Raw genomic sequence first — 18,613 nt, 5'->3', positions numbered from 1 at the left:
GCTACATTGCTTCTACTGCTACTCGTTCCGGAGGGGAGTACTGCTGTGGACGAATTAAAGAGCGTCTACCCAAAAAGTCCCATCTCATGCTCCACGTGTCAAATTTCCCTTTCATTTTGTAACCGCATTATCTGTTATAAGATTCCGCAATGTAGCACACGGAACGATGGTAGGGGTTCAGGCGGTACGATGACATACTGATTGTAATGCACACTTTCGGTATCGCAAAAGGAATTGCAGTGGTCAGAGCAATAATGCAGTGACTGAGCGTAACTAAAGCTTACTTTTAACAAAAGTGCGGCTAACACATTCGATAAGGTGACAGCTAACAAATTATTCAGGGTTACCAAATAATCTAATTCATTGGTAGTATTTATGTGCCTGTTGTAGAATTTTTCTGTTTTGTTACAAATATAAAAAATGTGCGCCATTGTTATTAATCGCTGGTATTTGAACACGCCCGTACGCAGGATTAAATTTAAGGCCTCAAGGTTAGCGTGATGGGCGATTGCATAGCGACAATTGCGATTTCAACAAAAAAGGAAAGGACAGAAAATATATCCCACCATCATATCTCTTGGCGTTGGCTTTATGAATAGTTGCTAGGACAACAGAAAGTCTGAGCGATAAAGAAGGTGGTAAATCGTCGCCACTTCATGTGTTTTTCTAATATCTCCTAATTGTTTAAAGTTTCCTTTGCAATTGCGCCACTGCCCTTGGGGAGCAGCACCATTTTGAATGTCAGTTTGTGTTTTGATTTGACGGTCGTTTTAAACTAGTAAATGTTTTTTTTTATAATTTTAGTGATAATTCAACTAATCGAACCGGTTCGCGAACCGGTTCAAGCTCCCGAACCGGTTCGCGAACCGGTTCGGTACGTGATTTTGTCGAACCGGAACTGAACCGGAACGAAATTATTTCACCCGAACCCGAACCGTAACCGAACCGGTATTTTTTTCGGTTCGACACCCTGATATATATATATATATATATATATATATATATAGAGAGAGAGAGAGAGAGAGAGAGAGAGAGATGAGAAACTGTGGAGGTTAGCAATCCCACATTGCGCTCCAGAATCCTTTTCTTTCTGCCGCTACCGTGCTGTGCCAAATTATAAAGGAAAGAAAAATGACACAAATTAGGAGCAAGGCTGATGGCCCTTTCCTGCCTGCCAGCTGGCAGAAGGAGGAGACAGCGCACTTCCCCTTCCTGCCACACGCTTTTCCTTTTTCTTTCTTTCTTCCTCCCCATATCTACGTGGCCCTCCCCGAGGCAGACATCAGAATGTGGGGCACATCTGCCATGCCTCCTCCTCGGCGGGCGCGTTTACGGGTCCAAGGCCAGCGGCAGCACACACTGTGATACATTGCCAGATAGTCCACCAACGGAAAGAGCCCTCGGGATAAGCCTCGCGTCAAAGACTACTGGCTGACAGTTTTAAAGACGATAGTCTTGCTTGGGCTACTTAAGCACAGAAATTTTGGTCTGTCCGTCTTGTCTGTCAAGCACAGAAATTTTGGTCTGTCTGTCTGTCTGTCTGTGATTCGATTCAGCCACTCAGCAAAAGTGAAACTGAACCTGTGCAATAGTCTTACGTACCCACAGCCAAATCTAAATGTCTAAGTCCAGTGGCACTCTTCTTACATTGCTGAACAAGAACAAGACGTTACGCAAATGTGAGGCAGAGAATCAATATACAGTCGAACACGGATATATCGAACACGGGTATATCGAATTATTGTCTATATGGAACTCATAAATTATCCCCTTGAAAATTCTGTGTAAAAGTATAGGAATTCGTACGTTTATATCGAACCGTATTTTTCCCTACATTGGGTATATCGAACGCCGCGCGAGCTGGAAGGTGCTCTTCGGCGGTCGCTGCACCCCCGATTAAGGTTGAGGAGGATGTAAGAAATGCGCGGGCATGGCGAAGACTGGCTCGCGGAACTAATCCCCCCTACCGGAACGAATTTGCGCTTGGCCAGTCGGGCCCCGCTACCGGCCGCCATACTGTTAGCGGACGGAGCCCGGTATGCTAAATCTCTCTAGGCACACAAGCCCGAACGCTGGGAAAATGTGGCAGCAGAGCGAGGTAGGGATGCCCCGACTGGGGGCCATACATATGATGAGAGGCGCTTGAAACGGCATGAAGAAGGAGACCGTGGCCAACTGCTTCCGGAAAGCACGCTTTGTGACGGCCGAACTTTCCGAAGCTTTCGAAGACGGCGACGACGACGACATGTGCATGGGCGACACGTTTCGTGAGTTGTCGTCCCTTTTCCCTGCTGCTGTTCCAGCCGGAGTGTCTGCCGACGACTTCGTGAACGCTGACACCAATGTCCAGGCTGTTGCGAGCCTCGGTGACGAGGATATCGTAGCTGCGGTCGTAGTAGCCCAGGCCGATAGCTCGAGTGGCGAAGATCGCCCGGACGAGGAGGCGGCTACACGATCGTACTCCGCGGGTGAAGTGGCCGCTGCGTTCAGCTTGATTCGCCGTTGTTGCGACGACATGGAGGGAACTGGACTGTCGCACCTGGACAGGCTCGAGAAGATCGGGATCAGCGTCTTTAATTTCATTTCCAGGACGAAGAAGCAGGCCAAGATCAGCGATTTTTTTTTTCGCGGAAATAAAGCGTCCTGTTGCGTCGTGAGTGTGGAATTAGTTGTCATTCATGAATGCGCCGATCGGTAAGTGATCGTCCGCCATAGGTGAGGTCTCAGAGCCCATATTTTTTATATCAAATTTTTCATATATCGAACTATTTCGCGATCCCCTTGGAGTTCGATATATCCGTGTTCGACTGTATAAGTGATATTTGCAGTGTTCCTTTATTAAAAAATTCATAGATGCTTGGCTTTTGCCATATCAAATAAAATACTATATCAACTGCAGAAAATTGTCGCCTGCTGTTGCCTGAGCCACTATAGCTGCTGGCGGCATTTTAAGAAACCAAACGGCAACTGTAACAAAAGGTTCCACTAGATAGGTTTCACGTTCCGCTAGGAACGCATGTGGAGCAGGGCCATGTGGTTCAATCAATGTTGTAGTAGGATGCCTCGAATCATGTGCGTCTCCGCCATACGGCAGCGTTGGCGTCGAGGCACCCGGCCTGGAGCAGTAGAACGCGGTAAATTTAAAATGACTGGAGCAAACCTCTAACGTGTTATTTTGGCAGGAACGAGACGGGAGAGGAACAGCATGAAAGGTGAGTTTCTGTTTCCGTTTCTGTGCACAGCATTCTCACCGTTTGCTCGGTGCTAAAGGGGCCATGTAGACAAAATCCAAATTTGGCTCGTTAAAAATAATGCTTTGTCCCGATAACAAGATATAACACTTTACTGCAAACTTCTGTCCCGATAACAAGATATAACACTTTACTGCAAACTTCGAAGAAATAATGGGGATATAAAGGAAAACAGATTGAGCAGTAGCAATGCCCCAACCACTTTCGGGCAATTTTTCTGACATCAAAGAATCTCGTTTGTGCAATTGGGGTCGCCAACGAAAGCCGCCACCAAGAAAGAAGACTGGATGATTGCAGTGAGGCCTCTAGTTGTGTTTGATTGCATCCTGTGAATGCTAACCGGCAGGTAACGCATTAGTGCTGGTTCACATTACGTCATTCCGGACCACACTAAGTCACTGTAGCGTAAAATTTGAAATTTTTTCAATATTATTTGCTTTTCTTTCTTCTTTCGTGGCTGGAATAGAGTTTGGTAAGGTTTAAAAGGCTGGTTCTATCAAACTGAACAATGTTGTATTTCGTCTCAATGGCCCCTTTAAGTTTCCATTTCAATTCTGTGCACAGCATTCTCACCGCCTGCTCAGTGCTAAGAGGCTACTTTCCCCATTTTGAACTTCACAAATTAAAATAGGCGTATTATGGGTGTCCAATTATCAAACATGTCCTTCCACTACCACTACCAGCCTTTTTGACTCTTTTTTTTTTCTTCTCTCGGCTACTGTGACCCAGAAAAAACACTTTCACATCAGCAAGAAATGACTAATTACTAAGGAATAATTACTATTTCTGTAATTAGTGTGCTCAAATTGTTCATGTAGGCCCCAGCACATGTTCCTAACAAGCGTTTCCAAGTCATATGCCCCAACGCATTCATTAGTTCTGCCTTTAGTTAGCTACCGTCGATGAGGTGTGGCATTCAAGATGTCGGCTAGTCTTTCATTCCGGAGGTCCCCTGTTTGAATACCGTCCCAACCCAAATTTACTGAACTTTCTTTTCAACACAACTGCCCTCTCTTCTACTCTCTAAACCACTGGCAATTTCGTATGCTATCTGTAAGCCAGTCTGTGTGAAAGGAATGCTGGATTCTCGACGTATGATGCTTTCGCATTAAAGAGGTCACCAATAATAAGGTTTTTCTTTCATCACAAGGGCTTCAAATCCAGAGAAAAAGAAAACAAGACAACCATTACAAAAGCTAATGCTGAGCTGTAACAGTATTCAGCTGTTAAACATGTACGTATGATACGCACGTGGAATACTTCAAGCGGCCTGCCCTGATTCAATGCCCTTGCCCTTTTTGACATGACAAGTATTTCAACAAGAAAAGTGAATTCTTTCAAGCAATGCATCAAGTCTGTGAGCTTGACGAAACAGAACAAGCTACGTCATAACGTCGCTAGCGCTACATAAAGCATTTCACCTGCATTCAGCCCTTCAAAGGGGTCATAAGTCATCGGCCATTCTTTTCACATCAATTCTCACTGCTGACGTTATTGATCTGAGCGACACTTGGGACCAACCTTCTCTACTTTGCAAGCCTAGGCACTGATGAAAAGAAAGTGTCGGCCACTGCTTTAAAAGGCTATTGAAATGAGTTGAAGTGGGTTAAAAATGTCTGATTACTTTGCTACTGTGTAATTTAGAAGGTATGCCCCGCCTTCCATCTTTCAAGTCTGAAGATGATGTCGGTTTTAAATTTGTGTGAGGTCAACTATAGGCAAAGACTGCAAAAAAATAAAAAATAAAATAAAACAAGTTTCTAATAACAATGGTGGAAAGGTAAGTACTAAATTCTGATAGAAACAGCAAAAGTGGAATGAATTAAAACACAATGAAGATGGCTGGTGTGGGAGCCCAAGCTGAGACAACGAGTAACAGGAAATGGCATGTAAAAATTTGACCTCGTTAAGAAACATGAAAGCGTGCTTAAGAGGAATCACGGGGCGTTCAGCTAAAAAGGGCGATGGGTGTAGCGGTATATGTTGCCTGTAAAGTTCCGAGAACTGTTTGCATTGTGTTGCGTTAAGTGTTTTATGTAGAATTATGGTGTGTATTTCAGGTAGGTGTTTTCCGCACCTGCTACACAGGTGCCTTGAAGAGAAGATCGAGTGAGCAGGTGTCAGTGGCTTGCATGTGTAAGGCCTTTCCGCAGTCTAGCTAAGGCAACTTTGATGAATCCGTTCTGTGAGTTGTGTACCATCCCCAGTGTGGTTATATTACGAGTGTTTGCCTTGAACAAACGGACACAAATCTAAACCAGGTGAGAAAAGAGATTCAGAAGGTTTATATAGTGCACAACCATATTGAAAACCATTCTGACATCATTGCAGTAGTTACTGAGATACGCTTGCCACCTTGGCAGTTACAAAAAAGCAGAAAACCCCATCCTCTTTTTTTCTTATGCGTCAAGGGTTCCTGATTAAACACCTAAACCGGAACCTGAAGCACCAGTTAGATTAGCTTCGAGCAAAACCCCAACCCTCCCTTTCTTATCAACACCCATTCAAGTAGACTCGGAAGGCCAAGCAACGTATGTGACACAGTAATTAGCAATAGACACATCTCTGAAGGTATTTTTGAAGCTGACTTTTTTTACTGACTACGCACGAAAACGACATTAAATTCAGGAACGAGAAGTAGCACAAAGTCTCCAAATGCAACCTTGAAGGTCGCAGTTATCAAAATAAACGAACAACAAACAAAACCCCCCTTAACAACGTGCTAAAACAACACAGGATCATCCTGAAATGCAGGAGGAGGAAGCCAGAACAACAACAATCCCAAGTGCATCTCGCTTCCCGCCAAGCGGGCAACACCAGATACGCGTGGAATTTGCTGCGAGTTGCATAAATAAGCAGCGCCCAGAGAAGGCGGCGAGAACGCAGCACGTGACGGGTGAATAAACCATGGCCAGCAAACACAAACATGACTCATGCTGGGGGGGGGGGAACACACGATGAGAGTTTATGACGCAAGTGAATGCACGTGCGCTCGTCTTGCATAAAATATGAAGAAGCGAATTCGTTGCAACTTTCATCCCTTCCAACCGCACAAACAGGCGATGGGCAGAAAAAACAAGATAAACAAAGAAAAAGGGGAAATACATTTGGACTTTTGCTCACTTGTAACTGTAAGCTTCCTCTTCCTGTATCCACCCGCACCATATGGACAGCCATAAAACACCACTACCTCAGCCTAGCAGCAATTAATAACTTGAACTTTGTTACCCCCCTCCCCTTGTTTCTGCGACAGTCCCAAACAGAAAAGCTTCATTGTGGCAGTAAATGCACATGGCCTTTTGCTTACCAACTACTGCCACGACTTGTCTGCTTTACAGGTTTTGAAACGGTCATGAAACACAATTTAAATATGTATTTTGTTGCTGTGTTGTGGCCAAAGACCCAAAAATGAGCTTACACAAAAAAAGGCAATTATGCAAAACCAGACTTATTTAGGCAGTGACACGTAGTTCTGATTTGCTGATGCAATATTGAATGACCTATAATGACGTGCATTCCAAAAGTTGCAGTACATTTTGTTTGCTTTAGCGCAACCATAAGTTCAGCACAGCCAAAATTCTGTGCATTTTTAAAAACATAACTATGCCACTTAGTAAGTTATTTTTTTAAAGCTCTCTCTCTGTTAGTCCACTTTCACGGTTTTCAATGTCACAAATTTTAGTGCACAAAACGGTCTGAAACAGCAATAGCCACATTTACCAAGTCATGTTTTACAAAACAGCTATTGCCACCAACTATGGTTCATCCACAAACTATTATTTCATCGCTATCACTGACCTGCTTTGTGCCTTTGTTGCCTCCCCAAAGTACCAATACCGCCACTGAAAACAGTTCCGTGAGCTCGGTTCACAGCGGACTACTGACACGATTCTCTGCACTAAACAGGCCATCAAAATGCCATCAGCCAAAAAGGTTCCCTCTTGCAGCAAACAGTTCAGGCAGTAACATAAAGCAATTTCACGTCTGCTGCCACGACTATTCCAACCACTAACTGACTACTTGCCAATTCGAAAATGCTCGGCCAAAAAGGACTACACACTGCGGAGAATTCTGAACCAATTCTACTGTCAAGTTGAGCCACAGTCAGTGCTAGATGCTGACACAACGGGACAAAAGAAATATGTGTGAATCAGGATGCAATGGCAAAAAATTTTTAATTTTGAATTTCGGGCCATAACGTGCGCCTGGCTCACAAAGCTCACTGTGGTTTGGTGCGGTTAACCACACCAGAGTTTGGTGTGGTTAAAGCCGTGGTGTGGGTTTAGATGGCGTGAGGCGAACAACCACTACAACCTAGTGTAAACACACATATATCTTTTACCTCCATCGTACCATATTTTCGTGCGTATAACCCCCATCAGAAACGAGAAAATTTCAGTGGCAAAGTAAGGGTGCGGATAATACACGGGTTTTTTTTTAGTGCAGCTTCACGACAATGCGCGTTGTGCCGTGAAGCTCCTACACAGTGACACTGACTAAGCCTTCCATGGAAGCGATTGCGCAGAACATACAAGGACAAGGAAGGAAAAACAAGGACGAGTGCACTCTAACAACTGAATTTTATTAGCGAATTGCGACTTTCACCGTGCAGTCAGTGTATACGCTTTTTCTGTCTACATAGTATGTGGTGTGTTGCTTGAGCAGCATCTCTGATGCCGCCTTTCCTGTATCAAATGTGCGGGCAATGCGCGAGGATTTTTTTTTCTTTTCCGGCGGGCCGAAAGGGGAGGTGGGGATTATACGGAGCGGCGGGTTATATGCGCGAAAATACGGTATATGTGGCTAACTGCCTTACTGCCTTTGCTTGTGCAAAACCACGGCAGGTGAGCTTGTGGTGGTGTACTATGCGAGAAAAATTGCTAACTACCCAAACCAAATGAAGAGCAACACATTTGTTCAACACCTAGGACGTCAGCGTGCCCATATGGTCAGGGAGAAGAGACAGCAGTGTATTGTAGCCACCTGACGCAATCCCCACAGTCGAGTTGCGCGATCCTGACATGAACGCCTGTCTTTCCCAGCGCCTACACATTGACCTCTGCATAAACAATGCACTGTCCCCCGAACCTAGGGATTGCGAAAACAATGCCTTGTCTCCTGCATCTAGGGACGCCAGGTCCCAAACCAACACAAGCGTGAGACGAGAGGAGAGATGGCCTGACAAGAAGCGTGACACGGCTATTGTTCGAGGGAGTTGGTCGCGTATGCACTGTGACTCGACGGGCATGTCTCTGCTGAGTACACAGTGATGCCTTGGAAGAATGGGCACCATGCTGGGCTGACCCAAAGCAAGCAAGCCTCTTCTAAAGGCCTGACCCTACACCAGTGAGCCATTTAAACGACTCTTCAGAGGAGCAGCATATTGAGGCCACAAAATTATTCCAATGGTAACCACCCGACCAACTACTGCAATACGCCGGCCATTTTATGAAAACCTGAGCAGTATGTCATTTACCGCACTTCACAGAACATTTATACAATAATGTGCAAATACACTTTTTGTAAGAAGTGTCAATGTATTGCGTGGTAAATGCCTCGTATTTACTGCTATGTTTGTGTGTAGTGTACCTGAAGTGATTGATTGATTGATTGTGGGTTTAACGCGCCGATGCAACGCAGGCGATGAGGCGCGCCGTAGTGGAGGGCTCCGGATTAATTTTGACCACCTGGAGATCTTTAACGTGCGCCGAAATCTCGTCCACACGGGCGTTTTTGCTTTTCGCCTCCATCAGAAAAGCGGCCGCCGCGGCCGGTAATCGAACCCGCGACCTCGTGCTCAGCAGCGCAACGCCTTAGCCACTGAGCCACCGCGGCGGGTGTACCTGAAGTGTACAACTTGGCTAAAAACATGTATTGATTGTGTATAAATTTCATCGGCCTATTTTTGCTACCTAAATAAATTAGTTATTTCTCGAATAGCACAGTTTGGTTGCTATTGCTGACCTATAGGGGCGGTGAGGCTTGTGAAGCAGTCATTAATGACTGCTTTTTTTCTTGCAATCCTTTTTTTTTTGTCTGTAAAAAAAAGTGCAGTAAAGCAATTGGCTGACTGATTGATTGATTGATAGATTGCTTGATTGATTGGTGAAAAGGTCCAATGGGGCTGCTCCCTAATGCATTTCAATTTTTCAAATTGAGCATTCTAGGTTTTCACCTGTCATCAAACCCAGCCTAGTTAACGCGCACTTCAAGGTATGTTCTGGGGCCTGAACAGAAATTTCGTTCAAAACGAGAAGGCACAATCACTGCTCTTTGCCTGCCCTTCTTTTTCAGCTCATTTGTTTGAAGCTCCCTTTGATGGCATTGGAACCACAAGGTGAACGACCGCACAAGCACTCAGTCAGAAATGCTACAGTTACTCAAATCTCGTCTATTAAATAAAACAAGGGTTAAAAAAATGCCCTTTCGCAGCACCAAACAACTGCTATCGTAAGTGTTGCCCAAAATCAAAAAATAAAGTTGTTAAGAGGAAGACGGTGCTTCACTCCGATTCGTACTCGATGCACCAAAGGAAATTTGCGCGCACAAAACCACGAGTGGGACACCGTCAAACCTTGAAAGGTACGTTTGTTTTAGCACCACTTCCAGAGACAGCAATGTCCTGGTCATTTGCCAACTAAATGAGAGCTGCTGGCATAAGATCGAAAAACCCACAGGATCAAGAGGATTACTGCACACCAAGATGTCATAAGTGCGTGACTTATCACTGTTGTAGGTTTTAATCATATTTTTAGATGCACTTCTCTATCTCCATGTGCAAATGCCAGCAAGTTGCATTGGGGTTCAGTGTCAGAATTGCCAGCATTCCTGCGCAGCTTACATAACGTTGACAGAGCTAAAAAATTCCTTGACGTTTTCGATACTCCCTAATACGAACATCAAGACAGAAGCGCAGGGCGAGTTTGCTTACGTTTGTATTTGAAGACAACACATATATATCACGAGCAATGAACGAGAAAAAGTAGAAGTGCACATTATCAAGGAATGCATTGACAAAAGCCTTTTCCAGCCCTGCCAATTCCTTTTGGAAAAAGAATACACTGCTATATTTGGACATGGATCTGCGATGCGAAGCACGACCTGCAAAGTATGTTTACACGTTTCTTCTTGTCAAGATGAATTCTGTTGCGAGCGACCCTCCTTTGTTTCCCTTTCAACCTAAGTCTGTGAGTTTTTGCACACCATCAAAGACGATCCCTAACACGAAATTTCAGAGCAGCCGCTTGGTGTCTTTTTATTTTTCGATATCCTGAGGCAAAGATCTGAGTGAGAGCCCGTACTGCGATAAAGAGAAGGCTGTGGGTAGCGTGGCCGGCACAGACAATGTGTTGTGCAGCACTTTGCAAACTGAGCGGAGTGCGACACGACTGCCTCACTAACCAGGAGATCATGGGCGGAAGTGCGTGGGTGCGTTTCACAGCAGTAGCCATGGACAGACCTCCAGTCCGTGAACAGTTGATCGGGTGCCACTTTGGCGCCGTCCCTTCGCCGCTGCAGACAGAACACCGCACATGCTGTGCTGAGTTCCCTCGTTCAATACTTCCCCTCATCGTCCCCCTCGACCTTCCTCCTCTCCCTCTGTTTGCCATTGCCTCTATCCACTGTCCCCTGCACTCTGCGCCCATTCCCTTTTCCCTGTTACGCCAACACCATTGAACTGCAGAAGGGGGCACTTAACAGCTGCACACTAAAATGCACTTATGATGACGTTGCCAGCAAAATCAGTTCAAAGTACGCTGTTTGAGGTGGTTCCTCTCATTTTCGCTAGAGAACGTATAAACGACAAAATCCAGTTGTTGGTCCCCGTGCCCTCATGAAAAATGCGTTCATATTTTTACATTTTTGTTTACACACTCCTCCTTACATCAGATAGAAGACGTAATGCAAAATTAAGCTCTGAATTTTGAATAACCACAAGCTTAGCAAACCTCTGCTAAAGGATGCACTTTCAATAAAAGTGCACTAAAGAAATGTATTCACAAATAAATATGAAAAACAAGGCATATCAGTATACTTAAATGCTGTACAATTACTAAACTGTACCAGGAGTAAAATCGCTGTTATTTAACCGTTAGCCTATAAATATTCAAACACATCACCAAAAGGCTATCAAAGTAATGCAGGAACCGTAGAACACATTTATGTTGAAACAAATCACCGAGACTTTACCAGCTTAAGACGGGAACAAATGCCAAAACAGCCCTTCAGCCAACAATAAACGATATTGTTCATGTCAGGAGGGGGCAAATATGACAGTTCCATGCGACAACAAGCATTTATTTGTTTCTTCTTTTCCTCCTCTCGTTTTAGTTTTATTGTGCGCAAACAGCTTGCTGGAGTTATTGCTCTTAACCACATGGGCTGTTACGCTTCCTAACGGTGTCACTAACATTGGTCGCTGACATTTTTTCAGCTGTACAAAGAAGCTTTTTTTTTTTCTTCCTTAGAGTAAGAGCTAAAGGTCATGTTCACAAAAAACGAAGCATGCTGTCACTTTGAAACGAGGTTCAATTCAACCAACACAGGCATCAGCTTAAGTTAAATTAGGCTAAAGAGCAAGGCTTAGCTACATTTACTGGAAGCACATATAATTCGCTGTTTTGCAGTCCATGTTCGTTCAGGGAGTTCAAGATGGTAAGGGTCCTAGGCACTTGCAAACTTGCACTATTCCCTGGTTTGCTACAGAACTCCTGCACACTGATTTAGTTTTTTCATGAAACAATACATTTACGCATCAAAACGCCAACACATTTCCTTTTGGCTGAAGAAAATCCAGGCAGGCTAAGCAGGCCTCAAGACTAAATCCTCCAAACTTCTATTTCTTTGGGCTGCGCAGTCCCCATCTGCCAATCCTGCCAATCTTTGGAGCTCTCAACCGCCAAGCTGCTTGGTACAGAACCACTTCGCGCTTGCATAAGTGTTAAAAGCAGAAGAATATTGCAATATACCTGGGCAGATCGTTTCGACAATAAACTGCCTACGTGCGTTTCAATGAAATCTACCTTTCTTTCAGAGCCCTACCACACAACCTTTTGTTGCAGTAATAAACGGAAGACAACGAGACATGCTGACGCAACACCCAAGCGCAAGATACGTGGAGCAATAAAACGACTGGAAGTATCTTCGTAAGCTGTCAGCGTAACAAAATGGGGGGGCTTGGCGGCGCGACGTAAAGTGGTGCGTAATAAGGGATGCGTCAAACAGTGGCGGTCAGTGTCGCTAAGGCTCCTTGTTCAGGGACATCAGTTGACGCAAGCGCGACCAGACGTCATTGGGCTCTTTCAAGGCACGTGCGAACAAAAAGAGGGCAATGCGCCGTGTGACGACCGCATGGACAGTAGCTGTAAATTTTCTTTAACCGTGGAGAAACCGCACAGAATAGGAGGGGGAGGGGTCACCTGGCGCACAAAGATTATGAAAAAAAAAAAAGCAAAAACTAAGGTCTTGGCTGAAAGCAGGAAAAGAAAAGGAAGGCAAGGGGGGGGGGAACTAACGAGCCACGAGTTTCGAACAAGCGTGCTAAAATTTTCTGGCAGGCCCATCCTCTTGCCACATGATGGGGGACGCTGCCAAGAGCACCTCCGCTGTAGACATTGAAGAATTTCTCAAGAAACAAAAAAAAAAGAGGTGGGAGGAATGAAGAGGGAAGACGTCTTGAAGTAGACTCTGCACTCGCATGAAGCAATGGCCTGCACGTGGCACAATCCACGTTTATTACTTCTATGCGTGTGTGTACGTACAAGCCATATTTATCATCATTCACTTGTTCGTGCTTCAACATCACCCAGAAGCAATGGCTACTTCATTTGCGACACAATGTTTGAAAGTGACTTCATTCTCCGACTCCGAGCATAAATACTGCTCTACACATTTTTATGTACCGCTGCAACGATCAGCACAATTTAATCGGAAGTTCTGTATTCATTCAGACTACACGGTTTCTGCACCCCAAAACCAGCCACATTTTTATAAAAAATATTTGCTGCCTATGCACCATCGAAAAATGTACCTGTACAAAAGGAGTAGGTGAAATTTTCTGCTCCAGCCGCTTCTTGTGTTGTGTACGACAGTTTCGTAATAACCAAAAACCGCAGCCAATGGCAACCGAAACCCCCATTTAGAGGTCAAGTGCAAACAATTTGTCTGCGAAAGAATGGCGATAGGTAGTGTAGATGATATGCATCCTGGCCACCTGAATGCAGTGTATCTTATTTCAGAGAAAAATGACAGCCGCACGATTCCACATCACTTGAGGTCCATCTCAAAGACAAAACCGGACAAGAAAAATTTCACATTCTTTTGGTTCTTTGGAAAATTGAAACTGTGGGAAAGTTTTGCCATGACAGACCGCTACAGGGTCTGCCGCAGCAAAGGCACATTGGATCACCGTTTTTTTCCCTTTACGAAGTAACCACACAGCGACTTTTGTGAACGACGCAATCAGCGTAGCTCAGTAGCTTCTGGCTGGCCAGGAGTGAGTTATGCTTGTCATGTTGCTCCCAATAGTCGCTCCATGTTGTTACCCCTTTACTATAAGGCACGGTGTAAAACGACGTCTTGCATGTCGAGACAAGGACTTCAAACCACGCACGGAACCCGGGTTGGAGCGACCCTAACTCACCTTTAACTGCAGCACGGAGGACAGATTGAGCGGCAGTGCGAGGGTCAGACTGCGTTTGCGGAGCAGGGACTCGCTGGCGCTGCGGCAAATGCCGCCGCTGCCCGTGCTGCCGCAGCTGCCGCTCGAGTCGTCGTCGGCTGCCGACGACGTCGCGACGCACGGCAGCGTCGGCGACGGCAGGATGCCGGCGCGGCGTCCGTCTTTCGGCAGGCTCCTTTCGTCCATGATCGTCGTCGGCGCAGGACGCGGCTTCTAAACACCACACCTCCCGTCCCAGCGCCGAACCACGTCGTTCCCCGTCGAGCAATTCGAATTTTCCATGTCAGGTCTTGAAAAGGAGTACGTTCTTCTTTCAAAGTCCAGCGGGAACCTCCAGGTAGAAGATCGAATCCACCGAATTTGGTACCACGATATCCAACGCTTCTGTACAACGTACGCTCACCCCTTCCGAAGTCGTTGACACGAGGTGAAATTTGACAGCGGCGATTGTTTCACAGGCCTAAATCTCTCACGCACGCGCGAAAGAGTTCGATGTAGTCGCTGAAACGCTTCAACCGGGGCGGCTTGATGTCAGCTTTGAAAGTCGCTCCAGAAATCACAAGCACGGGTCGAAGTCACCAATCAATGGTATTTTTCTTCACTTTCACTGTACAAAAGACACGTAGAGCAACACGGAAGGATTCTTCAGGTGGCCGACAAGTACAGGGTGCTTGCTTCTACGGGAAACGCTACTCGAGTACTTTCGTTTGCACGGCGTTCTTTCGTTCGAAGCCTTATCCGGAACAAGTGCTCTTTATCGCGGGCCCAAAGGGTGCTTTGCCTCCCGGCAGGCAGACCGTGGTTGACAGGCGCTCAAGAGGACTTGCGAAACGGTTCGCTGGCAGAACGACGGTCACCTTTCGCAAACACCGTGACAGCCGTTACCGTTCGCTGGCAAATACCAACATTACTAAGGGCTTTACCGCACCCCAGATGCCCAAATTTTCAACGAATTAAGCGCTTCGTTAATGACAGCGTTTCAGCCGCCGCCATTCCATTGGCGTTATCGCTGCCACTGACCACCTTCGAGGCACGCGCAGACGATAAAAAAAGGTAAAGTGCCATGACAGCTCTGACGCGCTGATTCATGGGAAGGGACTGTGAGTATCTGTTGATGTAGCACCCGTCAGAAATGTAGCAGACGATACAGCAGTTCGTGCCGCTGTCAGGTAACGTTGCGTTCGCACCGAAACCGAACCTGTGACGTAAAAAATGCAGACGAACACAGTATCGCCGCCCGGTGCACCGGGCAAACGCCAAACGCGAAGTCAATGCCCTCCGTGAAATATAATACAACGACGCCACGCGCTATGCATCCGTCTTTGTTTTGTTGGTACAGGATCAGTGACTAGAAGAACCCGACGGGGGGAAACTGAAAATCAATGGCAGCCTGCTAGAAGACGCAGAAACTGCGGCGTCTCGGAGCCATTTCCGCCGGGACGTATCAGGGCGATGACAGAACGAGAAGCAACACATACACAGCAAGGGCGCGGTGCGGCTACCCTAGGAGTATCGATCTGTCTGGTATATGACGACAGCAACGTACGGATCTCACGCTAGCGAGCTCCGCGCTTCCAGAAATTGATAGTCGTCGTCGCTGACTCGAGGCCTCTCGCGAGCTACCTGCAGTGTGCTGCGCGATAACCGGCAGGCGATGAACAAACGCACACGACGCGGCCGCCGATCTGCTCGCGATCTCAGACCACGCGCGCGCGGTTTTGTGGAAACGGAAAGAAAAAGAGCACGCCGCCTGGGAACGGAGCGAAAGCAATCTACGCGCAGCTGTCCAGGCGCCGTAGGTTAATCGGCGGCATAGGGAAAAGACGTGAGAGAGTTCTCTGCTATTCCGCCGTCGTCCGATCCGATACGGCAAGGCCACACGTGTTGGCTATGCGTTGAGTGTGCCTAGAAAAGCGGTTCGCACAGCAATAGCAGCAATAAACGAACCCGTTTTAAGTATAAGGCCGCGCAATTAGTGAAACACCATCGTTCGCGCGCCGAGATGCATAGCAGACGCGAGATTTCGTGCGCGACTGGATTCCTCGTGGCAACGAATACGTTGCCGGCGGGCTTGAGTAAACACAAAACGGCAAATAGTGCCTTTTTTTTTAATTCTGTAAATTGTGCGATGATTTACGTTTGACACAACCGAAAGGCTAACGAACGCTAGCCACCTTGCAAGACGAAACGACGATTGTCAGTGGAAAACAGGATTATCATAAGGATTAGAATGGCGCACTCGGAACGGATACGACAGGACACCTTGGAGCGGGCTAGGATTTTAATTCACCCCACAAAATACGAATTTCCGAATGAAAACGGGCGAAAGAGCTGCGGGAATTGTTTGGAAGAACCAAAATCTCATCGAAACGATCAAAGGGGACAGAGGAAAGAACCGCGACTTAGCTGCTTTTCGGTGCGGATAGGTGGGAAAGTTGGAGACGAGTTGGACCTACGCCGACTAGGTCATTGCGACGCCAGTGAAAGGGTCTCCGACGCCGCCGGGCTGCCCGCAGCAGCGACCACCACGTCACAAACGTGCCTTCTCGAGCTCTGGGACCTCTGCAACAACCGCGACTCAGTCCGAAATCCCACTCGCATCCCAAACGACGTCATGGTTCCTTGATCGGGCTGCTGCTGCTGCTGCGTCCGATGCAACGGACGGTGGCTGCCTTTTGTTGTATCCGGGCCGCGTACAACCGTCACACAGAGACGCACCGCAGTTCACGGAACCGGAGCACGCACTCGGCACAACACACGAAATTGGAGCCGCTGGCTCACAACATGTTACAGTCGGTAGCCACGCTGCTGCCGACGATCGCAGACGACCGCGCACACACCAGCAGCGGCGGCGTCGGCTTCCCCGTCGCAACCCGTCGCTGGCAACGAGGGTAAAGGGAGGGGGGAAACGGTGAGAGAAAGGGGAGTGTAATGAACGAGCCGCACGTGAAAGAGCCACCGCTTCGCTCTTTCACGCTCGCCTCTCGCACTCGCACTCCCGCGTTTTCTTTTTTTCCCGCTCTACGGAGCGCAGACTCAAAACAAAAACGCCGCATGCGGCAAGCCCAACGTCACCGTTATGTCACAGTCATGCGTGTTCATTTCAGCGTGAGTGCAAACTGAAACGAGTATTAAACGATGTAAAACGGGATTTTCGCCCTCCGAAGAAAAGCAACCGGCGAATCGAACGCGCTTCCCCCTTTCTTTGCTCTTCTGCGGCGGCCGAGCAGACGATAAAAATGCCGCAGCTACGCAGACGGAAGAGCACAAGCAGCGGCGCTCGCGTTTAACGCAATTGTATCCACGCCCAGAAGATTTATATTGTTATTTTTTGCGCGCGTGTGTGAGAGGCTTAATTTATACGTACAGGCGCATTTTCAGCGCGATTTGCGCAGCCATTTCGCACGGCTTCGCCTCGAGCACGAGACACGTCACGAAACGTGTTGCGTGACGTCAGAGGTAAATGATTATTAAAAGCTGCGCCTCAATTACACACCCAAAAGGGAAAAGGCTGGTTTTTGCCCCGCCCTTGGGATGCAATGTCGGCTTTTCCTAGTGTGCTGATGATGTGCGGCCTAGCCAACACGCCCTTTCTCCTTCGTGGCGCATACGTTAGGAGCTTCCGGAAACAATTTACGACGAAACGGCAACACCATTCGCCACTTTTGCTGTGCTCTCTCGCTTCCTAGCCGCTTCCAAGTACTTCCAAGGGACGCCTTTCAGCGAACGAAAAAAAGTGAACAGAACGGCATCAATTAGAGCGAGTTCGCCCGCTTCAGCGATGAGTGTTCGCTCACGATGCTTGAAGACTCCGCGTGGTTTGTCGCTCAGAAATAAACGCCTCAATAAATACCGATTCCAGCTGTGTTGCCGTTAGAACGACGCGTTTAGACGCACATACATAGCCGTACGCATGCAAACGACTTGATGTTGACGCTCGCCAACTGAGTCAGTCACTTTTCCCCGCTCTCGTTCTCAACTGATCTATGTAAAAATCCGCATCTTCTTTGAGAAAACGCCCGTTCGCTGAGAACGTAGCTGCGTATCGTATGGAAGTTTTTGCAACACGAAACTAAGTGCTAACTGTACGAGAGTTCACGGCTACAAATGCCATCTCATTCAATTGGCGATAGCGAGGCGATTAGAAAAACGCCGACCGGAAGTGCTTGAGTCGTTCATTGAACCTTCCGTCAATACGTTTGCTATAAGGGGACATAACTGTGTACACCTCTAAACCACCGCGTATTGTCCCGGCATGCCGATGTTATTTACCTAGCGCGTGAGCTGATATGTTCAGGAGCAGTTTCAAATTAAAGGTATTCCCTACCCCCAAGTGTAAATTGCAAGCGTCAGAGCCTTTCTCTGACAGAGCGTTAATTGTAAATAACGAATCGCAAACGATAATCGCAAAACAGCCACACGAGAAAACAAAAACATTCGTCCGGTGGTACTACACCACCACAGTACACACCACCCAGCTCCCGTCGAGGGTACGCGTTTAATTGTATTCGCCAATTGATTAAACGAAATTATTGGCCAATCCCCGTCTTTTGTGTGCGTCATCATAATCCACACGCTCTCGAGGAAAAAGACGACGACAGCCTCGCAGTAACGAGCCGCACGACATACTACAACAGGCTATATCATCGGCGCAGCTTGGCTAACAATGACAAGTATACGA

The 18,613-nt window shown here is 47.0% G+C and overlaps 1 protein-coding gene across 11 annotated transcripts in view; it reads right to left on the bottom strand.

The window, feature by feature from the left end:
• Positions 1–18,613, bottom strand: part of LOC144162335 (microtubule-associated serine/threonine-protein kinase 3-like) — a gene marked incomplete at its 3' end in the record, with an annotated part of 489,334 nt that overhangs the window by 54,823 nt on the left and 415,898 nt on the right. For 7 of the 11 annotated variants that reach the window (XM_077692817.1, XM_077692820.1, XM_077692818.1 and 4 more), the window contains 1 exon segment: positions 10,653–10,763. In XM_077692817.1, the coding sequence (XP_077548943.1) occupies positions 10,653–10,763 (111 nt within the window). 11 annotated transcript variants of the gene reach the window in all.

The sequence above is a fragment of the Haemaphysalis longicornis genome, unplaced genomic scaffold (assembly GCF_048455015.1).
Source record: "Haemaphysalis longicornis isolate Haplotype H1 unplaced genomic scaffold, Haemaphysalis longicornis Haplotype H1 scaffold_12, whole genome shotgun sequence".
Lineage (NCBI taxonomy): Eukaryota > Metazoa > Arthropoda > Arachnida > Ixodida > Ixodidae > Haemaphysalis > Haemaphysalis longicornis.
Note: the sequence above shows the minus strand (reverse complement) of the source record. Positions and strands in the feature narration are given on the sequence as shown.